The sequence below is a fragment of the Agelaius tricolor genome, unplaced genomic scaffold, assembly GCF_023055355.1.
Source record: "Agelaius tricolor isolate 1412-34295 unplaced genomic scaffold, bAgeTri1.0.p SCAF_8, whole genome shotgun sequence".
Taxonomy (NCBI): Eukaryota; Metazoa; Chordata; class Aves; order Passeriformes; family Icteridae; genus Agelaius; species Agelaius tricolor.
In genome coordinates this window covers 10,465,856-10,480,829 of record NW_027269268.1, presented here as the reverse complement: position 1 = coordinate 10,480,829, position 14,974 = coordinate 10,465,856, and the positions used below count along the sequence as shown (strand labels likewise).

Sequence of the window (14,974 nt, the reverse complement as noted above, 5' to 3'; positions counted from 1 at the left end):
TCATGGAAAAAGCTCTTGCCTTTGGAGACTGGAGTGGATTGACATCTCCAGCTCTTAGAGAGGGCAGTCAAGTTTCACCAACCTGCATGGTCACTCACAGCATGGAGAGTGGAACACTTGCTGGACCTTGTATGGTCAGCAAGTGTATGTATGATCCTTGTGCTTCCCTTTGGACAGCTGCATGCAGGGACCCAGCTCCTAGAGTAACAGATATCAAACAACACATAATTTTGCAAATAACTTGGGTATACAGCAAATACTGGGGTTGGCTGAGTGCAGAAGCCAGTACCAGGGTAGGTGTGGGTACCTGACTGAAAAAAAAAATGTTAACAATCCCTTTTCTTCAGACTGCATTTGGTGTACAAAAGCAACTTGGAAATGCATTCTCCAGCTAATGACATCTCAGTGACTCTAGGCTCGGGTCTGTTTACATGATTTAAGTAACAGCAACTTCAAATTGAATCAATGGTGTCCTTTTAAACATAAATAGATTGAAAAACATTATGTGTACACTTTGTGTTTTGTATAAAACAAGAAAATACAACTATTTTGACTGCAGGTGTTTGGTGACAGCTTCTGTTCTGTGTGGGATGCTGCCAAAGATGGCTCAGCCCAATAAAGTGGCTCATAAAGTCCTCAGCAGCCCTGGCCCTTCCTGCCTCCCCCGCCTCAGCTGAACAGGGCTGACACTTGCTACTGGAAAAGATATCTGATGTATAAATATAAATATACACACATTTTGCATTTATGTAATATATAAAATGTATGCACACTTACCTCTGTAGTGTAATACGTGTATATTATCTACAATAATGCAACCCACTATATAGAAAATATAGACTATACACACTAGATACAACAGTGGCTAGACCTTACACAATAACACAGGTCACACAGTAAGTGCACACATGTTGAAGATTGCAATGCAAGTTGTTTTGCATTACCATCTGTATGGCAGATTCCCTTTGTCAATTGGACAGTTTGCTTTATCTCTCTCTTTGAGTGACCACATTCACACCTCCCTGGGGAGGGGACATTGCTGATAACAGACTATTGAATGTCACTGCATGACTGATAAGAACTGTAACATTCTATTGTGAGATGCTCCGCCCAGAGAGAGGAGCCAAGCATTGCTACCCAGATATAATCCAGAAATTTTTGACACACCAGCACAGCTTTCTCCACGGGATTATCCAGAGAAACAGCAGCTGCCTCTTCTTCCACTGGATCTTCAGAGAAAGAATACATCCTTCTCTACAGATTCCCCTTGCTCCAACAGAACCACACCTTCAGGAGGGCTGCAGCCACATTTCCAATTGGACTGCCACCAACACCCTGACCCACAGGGTGTCAGGTTGGGTTCTGACTCTGTCAGTGTTGTTCTAGTGCACTGCATTGTTTATTTTATCTTTTCTTTTTCCCTATTAAAGAACTGTTATTTCCCGCTCCCATATTTTTGCCTGAGAGCCCCCTTAATTTAAAATTTATAGCAATTCGGAGGGGTGGGGAGGGTTCACATTCTCCATTTCAGGGGAGGCTCCTGCCTTCCTTAGCAGACTCCTGTCTTTCCAAACCAAGACAACACATTACACAGTATGTAAGAGGATATGTGCAGACTCCTGTGTCTACATATGATCCATCCACCTACACAAATAAATATGTGCAATATATGTGCCTAGCCACATATGCATTGATGGAATGACTGAAGGCTGGTCCCAAGTCCAAGCTCTTCCTTGGAGGATTTCCTTTTGTCTAAGACAGGACAGGGGGAGAGGCCATGCTGGTGCCTGGAGCAGCCTCTCCTTTGCTCCCTGACAGGGAAAGGCAGCCACTCCATCAGAATTAAACATCAAATTTATTGCATAATACTGTACTATGTACACACACATCGAAAATAAACATTTGATATAATTGTATATTTGTCTTCAATGCTGCATTAGAAAGAGGCTGGGGGGCTCTCAATGTAGCCCCCAGCTCGTCTTTAAAAAAAAGAACAATCCAGAAGCCTAAAACCTTTTGTTACGAGGTGCAAAGTTCAATACTGTAAATTGAACATGGTGCATAAATACTATGTCCTAATAACAAGTCAATGTCAAAACCACCCTAGGCTTAAAATGAGATTTACATCAAGATCTGAAAAATGGCATGGGAGAAAGGAGAAAAATCATTCAAACTTCACTTAATGGGGCAGTGAGACTGAGGAAAAGAGGACAAAAGCTCTCCAATCATACAGGATAGATTTAAGTAGAGATTTTTCTACATTTTCAGTCTAATTCACACAGATTGTCCTTCAGGCCCCCTGGCAAAACAGCTGCCAAGTGAGAGGGCTGTTCTCAAACAGCAAAATAATAAGCCTAACTGCAAAGATCTCCAGACAGGGGGCTATCCCTCAAATGGGGATCTCCTACTCCTTTCTTTGACCTCACCGGATGAGACCGGAGAGATTGCACACACCTCCCATGCTCACACACCCCTGCACTCACACAGCCACACACACAGCTCCTCTGGACAAAGGTGGCAGCAGTAAAAGCAGCCATCTCACCTGGCATTGGAGTAGCAGGGCTGTTGGGATGGAAAAAGAGGGCAGCCCACCCACCCAGGCTGCAGACTTGCCAGGACAGAAACACAACATGAGGGAGGAATTTAGAGAAACCTGCTGTGATAGGCAGGGTTTGTCCTTCCACAAGCCTGAACACAAACCCCACTCCAGAGGGATTCTGAGGCTTCTTTGAGGATCCTGAAAACAAATTTCACGACAAGTGAGGAAAAACAAGCCAACCTCTGTAAGCTACCATATTTTCCATGAGACATCCTGGTGCAAACAGATGGAACATCACTAATGCACCGCTCTGGGGTCACAAATGACATCCCAGCCCAGTACCATCCACCAAGGACTGAAGGGCAGAGGAGGCATTTCCATTCAAAGCAAGCAAGAACCAGCTTGCATTTAAAAAGGGAGGAAAAAAGGGTGGGGGGAAATCACAGCTTTTCAAAGAGGAGATCGCTATTTCATCCTGTTTCCACCATACCCTAAATGCAAGGGACATCAAAATATTTCAACTGAACTAAAAGAAGAGGTAAGAGTGTTTGTGTATGGGGGCAACAAAAGCAAACTACAAGGAATTGCCAGGAGGGCAGTGATGTAAGGTTGGAGGGGAAACAACAGAAATGCCCACTGAACTGGTTTGGTTCAGTAGATGAAAAAATTCAAAAGCAAGAGCCTCTCCCTGCTGGCAGCATCAGGCTGAGACTGCATCATCTCTATTATTATTATTATTAATATTTACCCACCCCCCCCAAAAAAAAAAAAAAAAGAAAAAAAAGTAGTTCAGATCTATTCCCTTACAAAAATAAATCCCAAGCCCATCGTTCTGCTGCTCAGCACCCAGGAGTCCACGCTGGCCCCGCGGGGGGGTCAGGCCAAGCTGAAGCCCTCGTAGTGGTCGATGGCCTGCACGAGGCGGGCGCTGAGGATCTCCTTGCTGCTGTACTTGGGCAGGTCCAGCAGGTTGTAGCAGGTGTGGGCCACGGGCAGGTACTGCTCCCCGCTGGGCGTCGACTGGATGATGATGCGCAGGCTGGACATGCCGTAGATGGGGATGCGGTCGCTGCCCGTCAGGAACACTGCAAGAGGAACAAGGGAGCTGGACAGGTGGGACAGCTGAGGGACCTCCCATTGGGGCTGCACGCACAGCAAAGTTCAGCCCCACCTGCCTGAAGGAGCTGAAACCCTGACTGGAGTCCATGCAGCGCCTAGCTGGCTCCCAGGGGAGCTGCAGCACGGCAAGGCCAGTGCCAGGCAGGAACACTGGCCTTGATCCATCTTATCCTTTATCCATCACAGAATCTGAGTGGCTGAGGTTGAAGGGACCTCTCGAGGTCCTTGGGCCCAACCCCATGCTCAAGCAGGGCCACCTAGAGCCAGCTAGGTGGCCAGGAGAGAAGGGAAAAAGCCACAATAGAGGGAAGCCCCAGCTCTGACCAGCTGATATTGTCACTCATGCTGGAACACCCAAATCAATGCAATGAAGCTCTGCAACCACTCCCACCCAAGTCTTTCAGTTCCAGGAGATGCTGCACCTCTGCAAGATACTTACAGAGAAATTTCTTCTTTTTTTCCAAGGGAAATTCATGGAAGGTCTCCCAGAACATTCTCACAGTTGGGTGTGTGGCAGTGTAGTCTCCCTTATAGACAGCACTCTATTAAAAATGAAAATACCACATTTTCAGCTGGCGCCAGAAAGCAAAGACTGAGCAGAACCCAGACCTGATCTTTTCTAGTATCTGACATTAGATCTGTGCCTGATAGTTTTGAAAGGGAACACAGGATGGGTGATGGGCAATGGCATGGCTCAAAGACATGGCAAGGGTTCTCCGGCAATGTGAGGAAGGCAGACATTAGCCTTCTGCTTTTCAGCTAATTACAGGTGTGGAGAGCAATTCTGGAGTGCCTTTTCACAGGCTGAACTCATGAACAGGATCACACACTCTGCACTGTGACTGACTTGCTGGTCTACAGATTTTGAGAGGATACAACCCTTTCTGGGTGTCCAGACTCCCCTTTGAATCCTCGTGTAGTTTTTGCCCTTGTGCAGTGGAGTTTTACTACAGGTGAAGACCCTTTGTGTCCTCCCTTTGGTCATAGATTTCATCCCTAAAAAAAGCAGATGGAAATCCTTCTCCCTGTTATTCCTCATCCTGAATTTCCTCCCTGAGTTTTATCTGTAGCAAGCCAGCACAGTGAGAAACTTTTCATGTGAGTGACAGCAAGGTGTACAAGGAACATGAGGAAAAAAAAGCATCGTGGCTTATCCCATCTCCTGACACAGACCAATGCCCACCTCATGCAACTGCACAATCCTGACATTTCTGCAAAATAAAAAACAGTACAAGAGGGAAGCTTTACCTCCTCCAGTTCCTCCCAGTTGTAGTTACTGTTTCCAACTATCATGGCCCTGAGCTCTGTGGGCTGGAAGAGTTCCAGGACCTTCCCTCCACACACTTTCAGGAAGCCAGTAGAAAAGGCTGTGTACCACTCGTGGATGGAGACATTGAAGATGTAATTGACATACGCTTCGACAAATTCTTCCCTAATGCATTGAGAGAAAGTAGGTAGAGGAAAGCACTTTTAATCACATGTCTAAGCAGCAGCACTGCCAAGTTTTCCTGCTTCTGCTTGTGAAGTGTTTTGCAAACATGAGTCTCCAGCAGGCTCAACCCACTGCCCTCCTCCCACCAAGTCACTGAACATGGACAGAGTGCTCAGCAGCAAGTGCTACCGTGTGTCTGCTTACTCCCTGGCAGTGGTGGCATGGGATGTCCCCCAGGCTCTCTGCCACCAGTAAAGCTGAGGAGCTTACAACTGGAAGACACATTTTGACCATTGGTGGAGTTCTCACCACATGCACTATGCAAAAGCAGTGAGGGAGAGGTGAGGAAGTAAAAAGGAAATAAGGAAGTAGACTAACAAAACCAAAAACCAGGACTAAGAAATCATATACCAAAGGGGGAGTTATTTTCCAGTGCATTTGTTTTATTTTCGTTTTCCCCATAGTCACCTGAGCATTAGGGAAATTCAAGCTGATTAAGCACTGAACTGTTGCTTAATTCCTCTCTGGCTGTTACGGTCATGAACTCTGCATCAAGAGCATTTTATGAACTCCAAAGGACAAAGGGGAAATGCAGGCATTTCCTACTCTGCACTTGTCAGTTACAGCAATCCTGTGCATTCCCAGTTCCCAATGAACTTTCCTCACACGGGAAGGGCAGTGCCCACAGACATGCACACAACAAACAACTCAGGCCATAGGGTGGCAAATTGGTCCCTGGCCTCTAAATGTAGACGTGGAGGAAATCATTAAGCACTGCAAGGTAAATTGACAGTCATGTCTAGACTTGGATTTAGAGGTTAGCTAGAGTTCAGGACTCCAGTCAGGATAAAGCAACTGAATTTTGGAATGTTAAGCTGATGGAACTACATACTAGCCTTTCTCCTTAAGGATTTTCTTCCCTTGTTTCCTATCCTGACTTAATAAACAGTTCCAGTAGTTAACCCTGATGCTCTTCCCAAGTGTTCCTTTGTACTGGATGGCACACAGTTAAAGAAAAGGCAGGTTCTCTTTTGAATGTATATGCCCAACCTAAAAACCTAAAGGGTTTTAACACTGGCATTTTTATCTTTCCTTCACTGTTGCAGGGGTAGGTTAAACACTCCTCTGTTTTACCTGAAATCCATCTTCTCTTTGCAGGGAGACAGAAACCCATGTGGGTTTGGCATGGAGGCAGCTCTTTAGCTGTGTAATTGCACCACTTTGGGCAGTAGCAAAGTAGGTAAGAAGTAACACAGACAAAGCTTTTGCTATTGCAATGGCTTCAGACACATTCAAAACCCTTTTAAATAATCAGATTAATAGGAAATTACTTCATCTCCAGCCTTGCCAGCAAGGTCTTCAGCAATCCTAGTACAAGTCCCTAACCATGCTGCTGAGTAGTCACTGGATCACAATGTTTTGCCAGCAGAGAAAGAATGTGAACACTACTTCAAGTAATAAAGGCACTTGTAGAAATCCAATTACAAGATTATGGGAAGAAAATAGTTCAGCAGCTGGACAAAAAAAAAAAGAGGGGGGGGAATGGTAGCTGTGCTAGTAATAACTCTGGGGTGTTCAGTCAAATGGAAAAGGATCCAAGTGCAGCAGGTCCTTCTGGCTGTGCTCAGGGATGGAAGTCAGGCCGTGCCCAAGGAAAAGTTTCCGGCTCCAGAATCAGGAGTACAAACAAGTCTGCCAGGCTCAGTTTTGTTGGTTACATACAGTTCCCCTCTGAGCTATCAGGGGTATTAACATGGGCCAAAACCATGTCTCAAATGTCTACTTAAAATGAGAAAAACAACCAAGGGTCTATACAGAGGCCTTTTATAGGGAAGATGTCAATCCAAGTGCACGATACATTTTCCAAACATTGGTGGAAAGATGATTAAAACTTGATTTTTGTTCAAGTGCCACTAGTGCCCAGCAACTTTTCAGCAACTGGTCTTAAAATTTGTTCACAATGACTGCTAATTAGCCCCCACATTTCCCTTCAGCCAGAGTTTCTGTGGCACATGACTTCAGCACGAGCATGAGTCCATCCCCACAGGTGCCCCACTTGCCTGTTGTCCTTCTGCACCAGAATTTTATCTCCATCTTCAATCAGGTTCTTCTGCTCTGTCACACCATAGCTTTCCCTGCAGATCTGTACAAAACCAGGAAATTAATGTTACCAGAAGTATTTTCTAGGGCATGTGCCTATAAGAAAGACAGAGTCCTCTTAGACAGCTGAGGACTGGCATGTAAAGGGTGGGACAGAGAAAATGCTATGTGCAGAAACTTCTGTTCTCCCCTCCAAGTACACTGTGTGCTTCACCACCCACCATCACCTACATTTGCTGTTGGACTGCTATTAAGTTGAAAAGTGAACTTAGAAAGGAATAAAAATTATTTTAGGTAAATTTCCTGGGGAAAAAAAACCCAGGAGATTGGTAACTAAAAACTGTTTTTAACTAAACTCATGAGTTCTGGCAATAAAAGGGACTCCCTTTTTTAACAGAAACTCGGTGGGTTAATTCATCCTCTCTCACTGGAAGAATAAATGACACAGACATTTTCCTGCTTCTGCCAGCCAAGGATGGCAGCAGTACAAACAGCACACTGTGTACACTAATTGGTTACCTGAAAAGAATGCAAAAGGGTCATAGACAAGAGGCCCTTATGTGTGAAAAAGAATTTGGGGAAGAGTTTCTTTTGTTACTTTAAAGGTATTCTTTTTTTACACAGCCTACATTACCATCACAATGGCCTCATTGTCTCATCCCAAGTTACAGCTCCCTGCTGCAGGAGACACAGTCAGATGCAGGTCTGACTCATTCCAGAGGTAAATTTGATCTAAGGGAGTTTATGTGCTCTCATTCATGCAAAAAAGAAACGGGCACCACTCTCCTTGCTCAGCACGGTTCTTCACAGTGTGGAGCAGTTTTATGGTGCCTTGGTTTTACCCCAGGGTAGGCCTTGGACAGAGAGTCAAAAAATGATCCAGATCAAGATGAACCCATCACTCACAACCTGTTAGAGCATCAGGTCTTTGAACAGTGACAACAAGGCTGTTTTGAAAACCATTCAGCTTAATCTACTTACTAGCTCAGTTTTTAGGACCACATACATACAAAAGAAGAAGGGAGTTGACAGCAAAGAACATTTTAACATCAACATGGGCTATGTGCTATAGGCATGTAGGAATCAGCCAGAATACACATGAAAATATAGATAGGCTTCAACTGTAACACAGTAATCAGAGAGCTGATATGTCAAATGTGTCTTACTGTAAAATTCAAACAGAATGTCTCCTCCACATCTTCCCCAGGGTAATCTAAAAGTTGCTGGAGACTCCTAAACAACAAGTAGAGAAAGAAATGAAGAAAAGAATAATCAGAGATTTTAAAAGCCATACCTCTAACAGGGAAAACAAATTCAGCAGAAGTAAACAGCATCATACATCTGGCTAGTAAGATTGCAAGAGAGAGAATCTGAGTCATCTGAAGCAGTAAGAAAGAAATACTCCCCAACTAAAGAGATGCTTTGTTAGAAGCAGGAGAGATGCCAGTCTCTATCAATACAGTCTATGAGTATCTAGTTCATGGATCATCTTTAATGATCCTGGCTTTGGAACAGAATCACATTCCTAGTTCTAAAGTTGTAATTCTATGTCATCAACACACAAAGGTCTGAGGGAATAGAGGAAGAGACAGAGATGGACTGTATCTGTATGCTCATCATATAGAAAATATTCTGCTACCCCCCAAAATACTGCTGCTGTCTTCCTGGCATTTTACCTCATTATTGATAAATACAGCTGTCACTTTGTGTAGATGAATCAGATGGCAACTCAGAAACAGAAATAAAACAGCTGCCAGACACTGGGATCTTAACTTCTGAGTGTCGGGGGGAACCAGTATCCCTATGCAATTAGGTAGAAAAGATTCAATATATCACTTAGAAAAATAATTCTTTCACTCCACTCAACTTCTTCCTGTCATGGGAGCAGGCAGAGCTGCTCTGGCTCATGGATGGGATGATTCACAGCCCTATACACAATTCCCTGCTTGCTAGCCTGAGCCTGGCTCGAGGGGAAAGGCTGAGGCTGGCATCTGGGATCACACACACAGTCACAGGGCAGGGCCAGGCTGCCACTCCTGCTCTCCAAAGGGGTGTGGGAGGTGTCCTTTGGCTGTGTTGGTACCCACTTTCTGGGGGGTCAGGAGGGTGGGAGCCTAAGCAGACTGATCCAATAGCCTGTGAGAGAGAAGTCGTACACAAAATCCACCACCAGCTCATATGTTTTCACAGTCACCCAAATTGATCAGTTACTCAAAAGGATCAGGAGGTGTTTTATTCATCAGCTTTTATCTAGGTTTGGCACTTCCTGTTCTTAGTTGGATGGTCTACTTTCCAGAAAAGCTGCAAATTTTGATTTTCATACCTTCCTTCTGTAGGGGACAGCTCCTTCAAATCCTCTAGGCAGGGCTTCACGTTCAAGAGTTTTTTGTACAGAGCCAAGGGAAAGTGAAGGTCTACCACTGTGAAATTGTAGATTGCAAGACCACATATGATGCCAATCAAGTGAAACCAGTTGTGTTCTACAAAACACTGCAAAACCACACAGAGAAATCCTGATGAGACACACTGTCACTGGTGCAATGCACAGTACCCTTTCCTACATGCACTAAGAAGCCAGACCCTGCTTTTCCAACTGGGACAGAGTCAGAGAGATCCCATCACTTTGGTTGTAAATTTCTTGGTGGTGTGTGGCACAGAAATGAAGCTTCAAAAACCATGCTCTATTATTTTGTAAGCCATGATCACTGTAGAAACAGCACCTTACCTGCCTTTTAATTCCTTGTTAAACACCTCTGTGTTTAGACACTAACAGTGCTTCAGTGTTTACTGTCTATGTACTGCAAGAAAATGTGTTAACAATCCTCTCCCTGTTACCCACCCTATTTTCTATTAAAAGCTTTTGCATCAGCACAGTTCTAGCCAGGCAGACACAGCAGCAGAGGTGCTAGCACAGGCCTCCTTCTCCTCACACACTGACTCTCACTGCTGTGTCAGTCACAGACTGGCTGCCCACGTTCCTTAAATGTTCCCAACACACGACTCATTTTCAGTGCTTACACTGTCATCACTCCTGGTGACAAAAGATTGTTTTATAGCACTGGCATTAGGAGTGAATGCTCTGTAATACTGTTCACAAGTTACTGAAGGTACTAGGCCATTTCCTTCCCTGTAATCCCCCCAGCAGGACAGCCACACCTCAAGGGAAGACTGGCCATGTCATTTCCCACCTTGCTACCTATGGAGGTGAGAAAAAGGACATAAACCATCATCTCCAGCCATCTGACAGGTACAGATCTTGCACTCCACACTCTTCCAAAGTGTGGAGCAAGCCATGTTCCTTGCTGCTTAAGAACCTCCTCATATAAAGCATTAACAGCTTTAGATCCTGAAGGTGATAGTGATGCATGGCTAAGTGGATTGGTGCAATTATGTGAACAGCAAGGGAGGCACAGAACTCTAATGCTATTACCACCTAAACCTCTCATGACCACCACACTCATGATAATAAGAACTCTATTACCTGTCACCTGACCCTTAATACAAGTTTTATTAAGGGGTAAGAAAAAAGAGAGAGAGCCAACTCTTTAACAGGCACAACCATCTCCATTTCTACTAAGGTTAATGGACCTATTTACACTAACTGAAAAGAGAGTTCACATTGTATCATGAGCAGGAAATGAGAGGAAGAACATTTCTTTCCTGTAGTTTGCCACTAACTTCCTTGTCATTTAAATGCAGCATATTATTCCAACCTGCATGTACGGAGGGCAAGGGCTTACCGTGTCTGAAAACCACAGCAGGTTTGACTCTGGGTAGTAAGTGAACATGCCATAGATGGGGTTGAGCAGTTCTTTCAACAACAGGAGGAAAAATTCCTTTGTCACTCCTCCAGCATCAACAGCTTCCTCACCATCAAAGATGACCTGCAGAAAAAGCAGGCCAGTGACAGGGATGTAGAGCTGAGACTGAGTGAATGAGACCTCTCTCTAACTGAGAGCCAGGCAAAGCAATATGACCAACATGCCCAAACCCGTGGCAACCCACGAGCTCATTTCAGTGCTCTGCCTGCAGGGACAGAAAGGGAACAGAGGTGGCAAATCAGGTATTTTGAGAACGTTTAAATCCTCATGCAAACCACAAATAACCACCTGTCGTCCCAACAATCAAAGCAGCAGCATGACAGCAGCTACTGAAGATTGTGGCAATCTCTCAGAGATTAAACACATCCTTTTGTCAACAGCCTGCTCTGGCAGAAGGGCAAAACAGAGATTGCATAACATCACAAAATGCTTCCTCCCCTGGCCCTTGTACACTCAACACACCAGGAGAAGAGAGCAAACCCTGTGCCTGCCTTCTTGTAAACTATCCACTGCCAAAGTACTCCAGGGGTCAGAAAAAAGACTCAATCCTTGCACTGACTAGACCAAATGTTCCTGTGTGCAACACCTATGGAGAAGTTACTGCACACTGGTGAAGAGGTAATGGGAATGGCTGAAAGGCTGCAGAAATGTTTGCTAAATAAGAGAGTGCTAAAGATATGGGGGAGACTTACTTTGAGAGGTTTTTTCAAGTCAATGTCTGAATGGATGCTCAACTCCCTTAAAGCATCACCAACTAAGTTACTCCTGCGAACATGAAGTACCAGAAAAGGGCTTCTGGCCAGCAGAGGCTCCAGGGTGAGAAGCATGAAGACATTCTGCAAATTTGCACCATTTATTGCAACCTGTAAATAAAAGAGAAGTGAAAAACGGCCCGTGCCTAAGCCTTTTTTTCTCCCTATGAAAGGAAAACAGTTAACAACTACATGCCTGGTGTTCCTTTCTGCCTTTTTGGTTTCTCCAGGGTTGAAGAATCCCATGCTCCCCTCTGTACTGTGTGTGTGCCTGTATGCCCTGCTTACACAGGTCCCAGTGCCCAACGCTGTGCCAGTCTCAGGAGGCACCTGTGTGAGCAGTGCCTGGTGCAGGGACATTCCACTGGCACAGAGGCCAGCTGCTCTTGTCACAGCCTGGCTGTGAGCTGGCTTGGCTGCCACCTACAGGGTGCAGGAGCTGGGCACTCACTGTCAGCACACTCCTGGAGGGCCCTGGGGATGTGCCCCTCACTGCCCCTGGGTGGGTGGGCTGCTGGCAACAGCTGCTGCCACAAACGGCATCAGCAGCTGGTCTACAACACTCACCTCATTGTTAGAGGGAACAACCACACCTGCAGCAGGCAGAAATTTCAAAACAAGTGTCCACTTACCTGAACGTCTGTCTACTTATCCAGTCTTACAGTTCCTCTCCTTACTCCTCATCCTTGGATTATCATAAATACCATCATAACTACTCCTTCCCTGTACAGTTTAAATTTTCATCACATTCACATCTGGCAGCCCTGATGCTGCCAGACAAACATTTTGAAGGGAAAGACACCAAGCACTGCCTCTGCAGTAGCCAGGGCAAAGAGGTTCTCCAGCTACACTGCTCTCCTGTATCATGGAAACAATAAACTGTTGCACACACCAGCTCCCAGTTAACACCCTTTCCATGCAGGCACCATTGCAAAAAAGCAGAGAAAAGGAAATGTGTCAGGAAAATTGGGAGAGAGAATGATTACCTGCATCTGTAATTCTGCATCTGTCTGTAACATCTTGGTCTTAGCTTGAGCATCAAAGATGAAAGGGTAAGAGCAGAGAGTCACAGCGTCCTGCAAGAAAGACAGGCAAGACTTGTTCCTATCCACAGGTTCCAGAGCACTTCTTTAAATAAGAACAATTTAATAATTTAAATAAGAACAATCTTTAAACAATTTTCTTACCTGCATGATGGACGGCCTTACTTTCTGTGAAAGAAAAAGAGAAGTATGAAAATCTTTTACTCTTTCAATTTTGTGTCTCATGGATTTTTTTTGGATGGACTAGTCCAAAGGTGACCCAAAGTACATTTTCCTCCTTTGGGACCAACAACCCATTTTTCTTTCTCTTAAAGAAAAGCATGGGAACTTCCTTCTCAAGAAAATGTACAAGTCTAATTGAAAACATGAACATCAAACGTTACTAAGAGAACTGACTGGCATAGAATCCTGTGTTGGTCTGCCATGGTTGAAACTTGCTCTTATGAAGAACAACAAATGCATAAACCATATGAAACAATAGGAGAGATCATAAGGCCACTACCTGGTGATACAAGAACACCCCTGCAATGCAAGTTACTCATCATTAGGCATATTGGCACATTTTTACCTATCCCTTACATAAATTTAAGTCAGTACTTTATTGTTCTGCTCACTAAAGGTAAGCACACAGCAGCACTATTTAAATGATGGAAAGTAGAAGATGGGGGCACAGCACACACAACACTTACAAAGCCCATGAAAACACACACAAAAGTTATCACTACAGTCAGGTTTTACTCTTGCAACATCCCTCAGCAGATGTTTTTTGGTGATTTCTTTACACTTGAGATTTCTTTCCTTGCTATGATTAAATAATCTCACTGGGTTCCCACACAGCATATTCCAGCCCTCAGTTTAGTTATCTCCTTTCTTACAGATGGGAAAGTGAGACATAAAAGAGGTGAAGGGTCTTACCCAAGATCACCCAGCAGGTTACTGGAAGAGCCAGGAACAGAACCCACATCTCTTGAGGCTTGGTTCAGTCCCCTAGCCAGAACGCCACACTGCCTCCTCTTACAGAGCAACATTTTAACATCACTGGCTACATTATTCACAATACCTGCCTAAACAGCAGAAGTAAAGGGCAAAAATTATAATTTTAGAATACAGGACTTGGCTCCTGAGGTCTTGATTACATTAAAAGGATCCAGTGACTGAATTAATCACCTCGTGCAAAGACTGAATGGAATTCACATGAACAATTACAGAGTCTGTTGCAAGCTTTGGTTAAATATTGCTAGCTCCAACTCTTTTGACAGCCTTTTTATTTTTAGGTCAATTTTGTAAAGCACTCAGATCTGAGATATTTAACATATAGAAGCTCCTCTACTGAATACATTATGTTCTGATTAAGGATATTGGAAATACAGATCCACAGCCAGAGACACAAACATGGACAGCTATTTCATGACTATACATAAAACCTCTTACCATTCCAGCCTGGTGCAAAAACCACATGAGATAATCCTCCTGAATGTCCACCAAGCTGGAAATCTCAGGGATATAAAACTTATCATATTCCACGTGTTTAACCTTCTGATTCACCTAGTGAAGAGAACAGATGGAAATATTTGACATATTTTAACATATTTTTCAGGTTTGCTTTCATAAATTCAATTATGCAACAAAAGGACCCAGAATGTTCTACAAACAATACACAATCTCTTATATTTTGGCACAAACCAAGAAGAATAAAATAGAACCTCTTTATAACTTACTTTAGTTCCCCCTCCTCCTCACCCAACCACCCTGCAACAACACAGTGACAGCAGAGACCATCAAGGGACAGGTGTTTGTGATGCCATTCTTTAGGGTAACTTTATTTCTAGTCTTTGAGACAGGATTAAACAATCTTCAAGAACCTTGGACTCAGCAAAGCCAATAACATCCCGCCCACGTTGTGACTGGACAGACAGCTCACGACTGCCCAAGGGCAGACGGGACTGAATCATCTTGAGCCAGCACATGCCCAGGCTCTCCTCTCACCTTGTGGAGTTTCTCCAGAAGCCTGAGAGCAGCTGTAATGTAGCTGCTGAACAGGACTGGGATCAGCAGTGTCTTCCTTCCACTGAGGAGGTAAACCACTGCACCTTTGTAGAGGTCCACAAGCCTGAGGAAGTATCGTGGGCACACCTGAGACCACCAGTTATCTGGAAAGCAGAGGACAT

General features: G+C 44.4%; 1 protein-coding gene across 2 annotated transcripts in view; it reads right to left on the bottom strand.

The window, feature by feature from the left end:
* Nucleotides 1-1,836: 1,836 nt before the first annotated feature.
* HERC3 (HECT and RLD domain containing E3 ubiquitin protein ligase 3) overlaps nucleotides 1,837-14,974 on the bottom strand; it is a 44,169-nt gene continuing 31,031 nt past the window's right edge. The window contains exons 14-25 of one of the 2 annotated variants that reach the window (XM_071431625.1): nucleotides 14,793-14,956; nucleotides 14,238-14,351; nucleotides 12,951-12,974; nucleotides 12,750-12,839; nucleotides 11,704-11,874; nucleotides 10,931-11,074; nucleotides 9,514-9,680; nucleotides 8,357-8,423; nucleotides 7,151-7,233; nucleotides 4,907-5,090; nucleotides 4,098-4,200; nucleotides 1,837-3,624 (exon numbers count right to left, since the gene is read on the bottom strand). In XM_071431625.1, the coding sequence (XP_071287726.1) occupies nucleotides 3,416-3,624; nucleotides 4,098-4,200; nucleotides 4,907-5,090; nucleotides 7,151-7,233; nucleotides 8,357-8,423; nucleotides 9,514-9,680; nucleotides 10,931-11,074; nucleotides 11,704-11,874; nucleotides 12,750-12,839; nucleotides 12,951-12,974; nucleotides 14,238-14,351; nucleotides 14,793-14,956 (1,520 nt within the window). In that variant the 3' untranslated portion in view covers nucleotides 1,837-3,415. Of the gene's footprint in view, nucleotides 3,625-4,097; nucleotides 4,201-4,906; nucleotides 5,091-7,150; nucleotides 7,234-8,356; nucleotides 8,424-9,513; nucleotides 9,681-10,930; nucleotides 11,075-11,703; nucleotides 11,875-12,749; nucleotides 12,840-12,950; nucleotides 12,975-13,721; nucleotides 13,871-14,237; nucleotides 14,352-14,792; nucleotides 14,957-14,974 lie in introns of those variants that run through there. The other variant, XR_011679908.1, reaches the window with a different exon arrangement.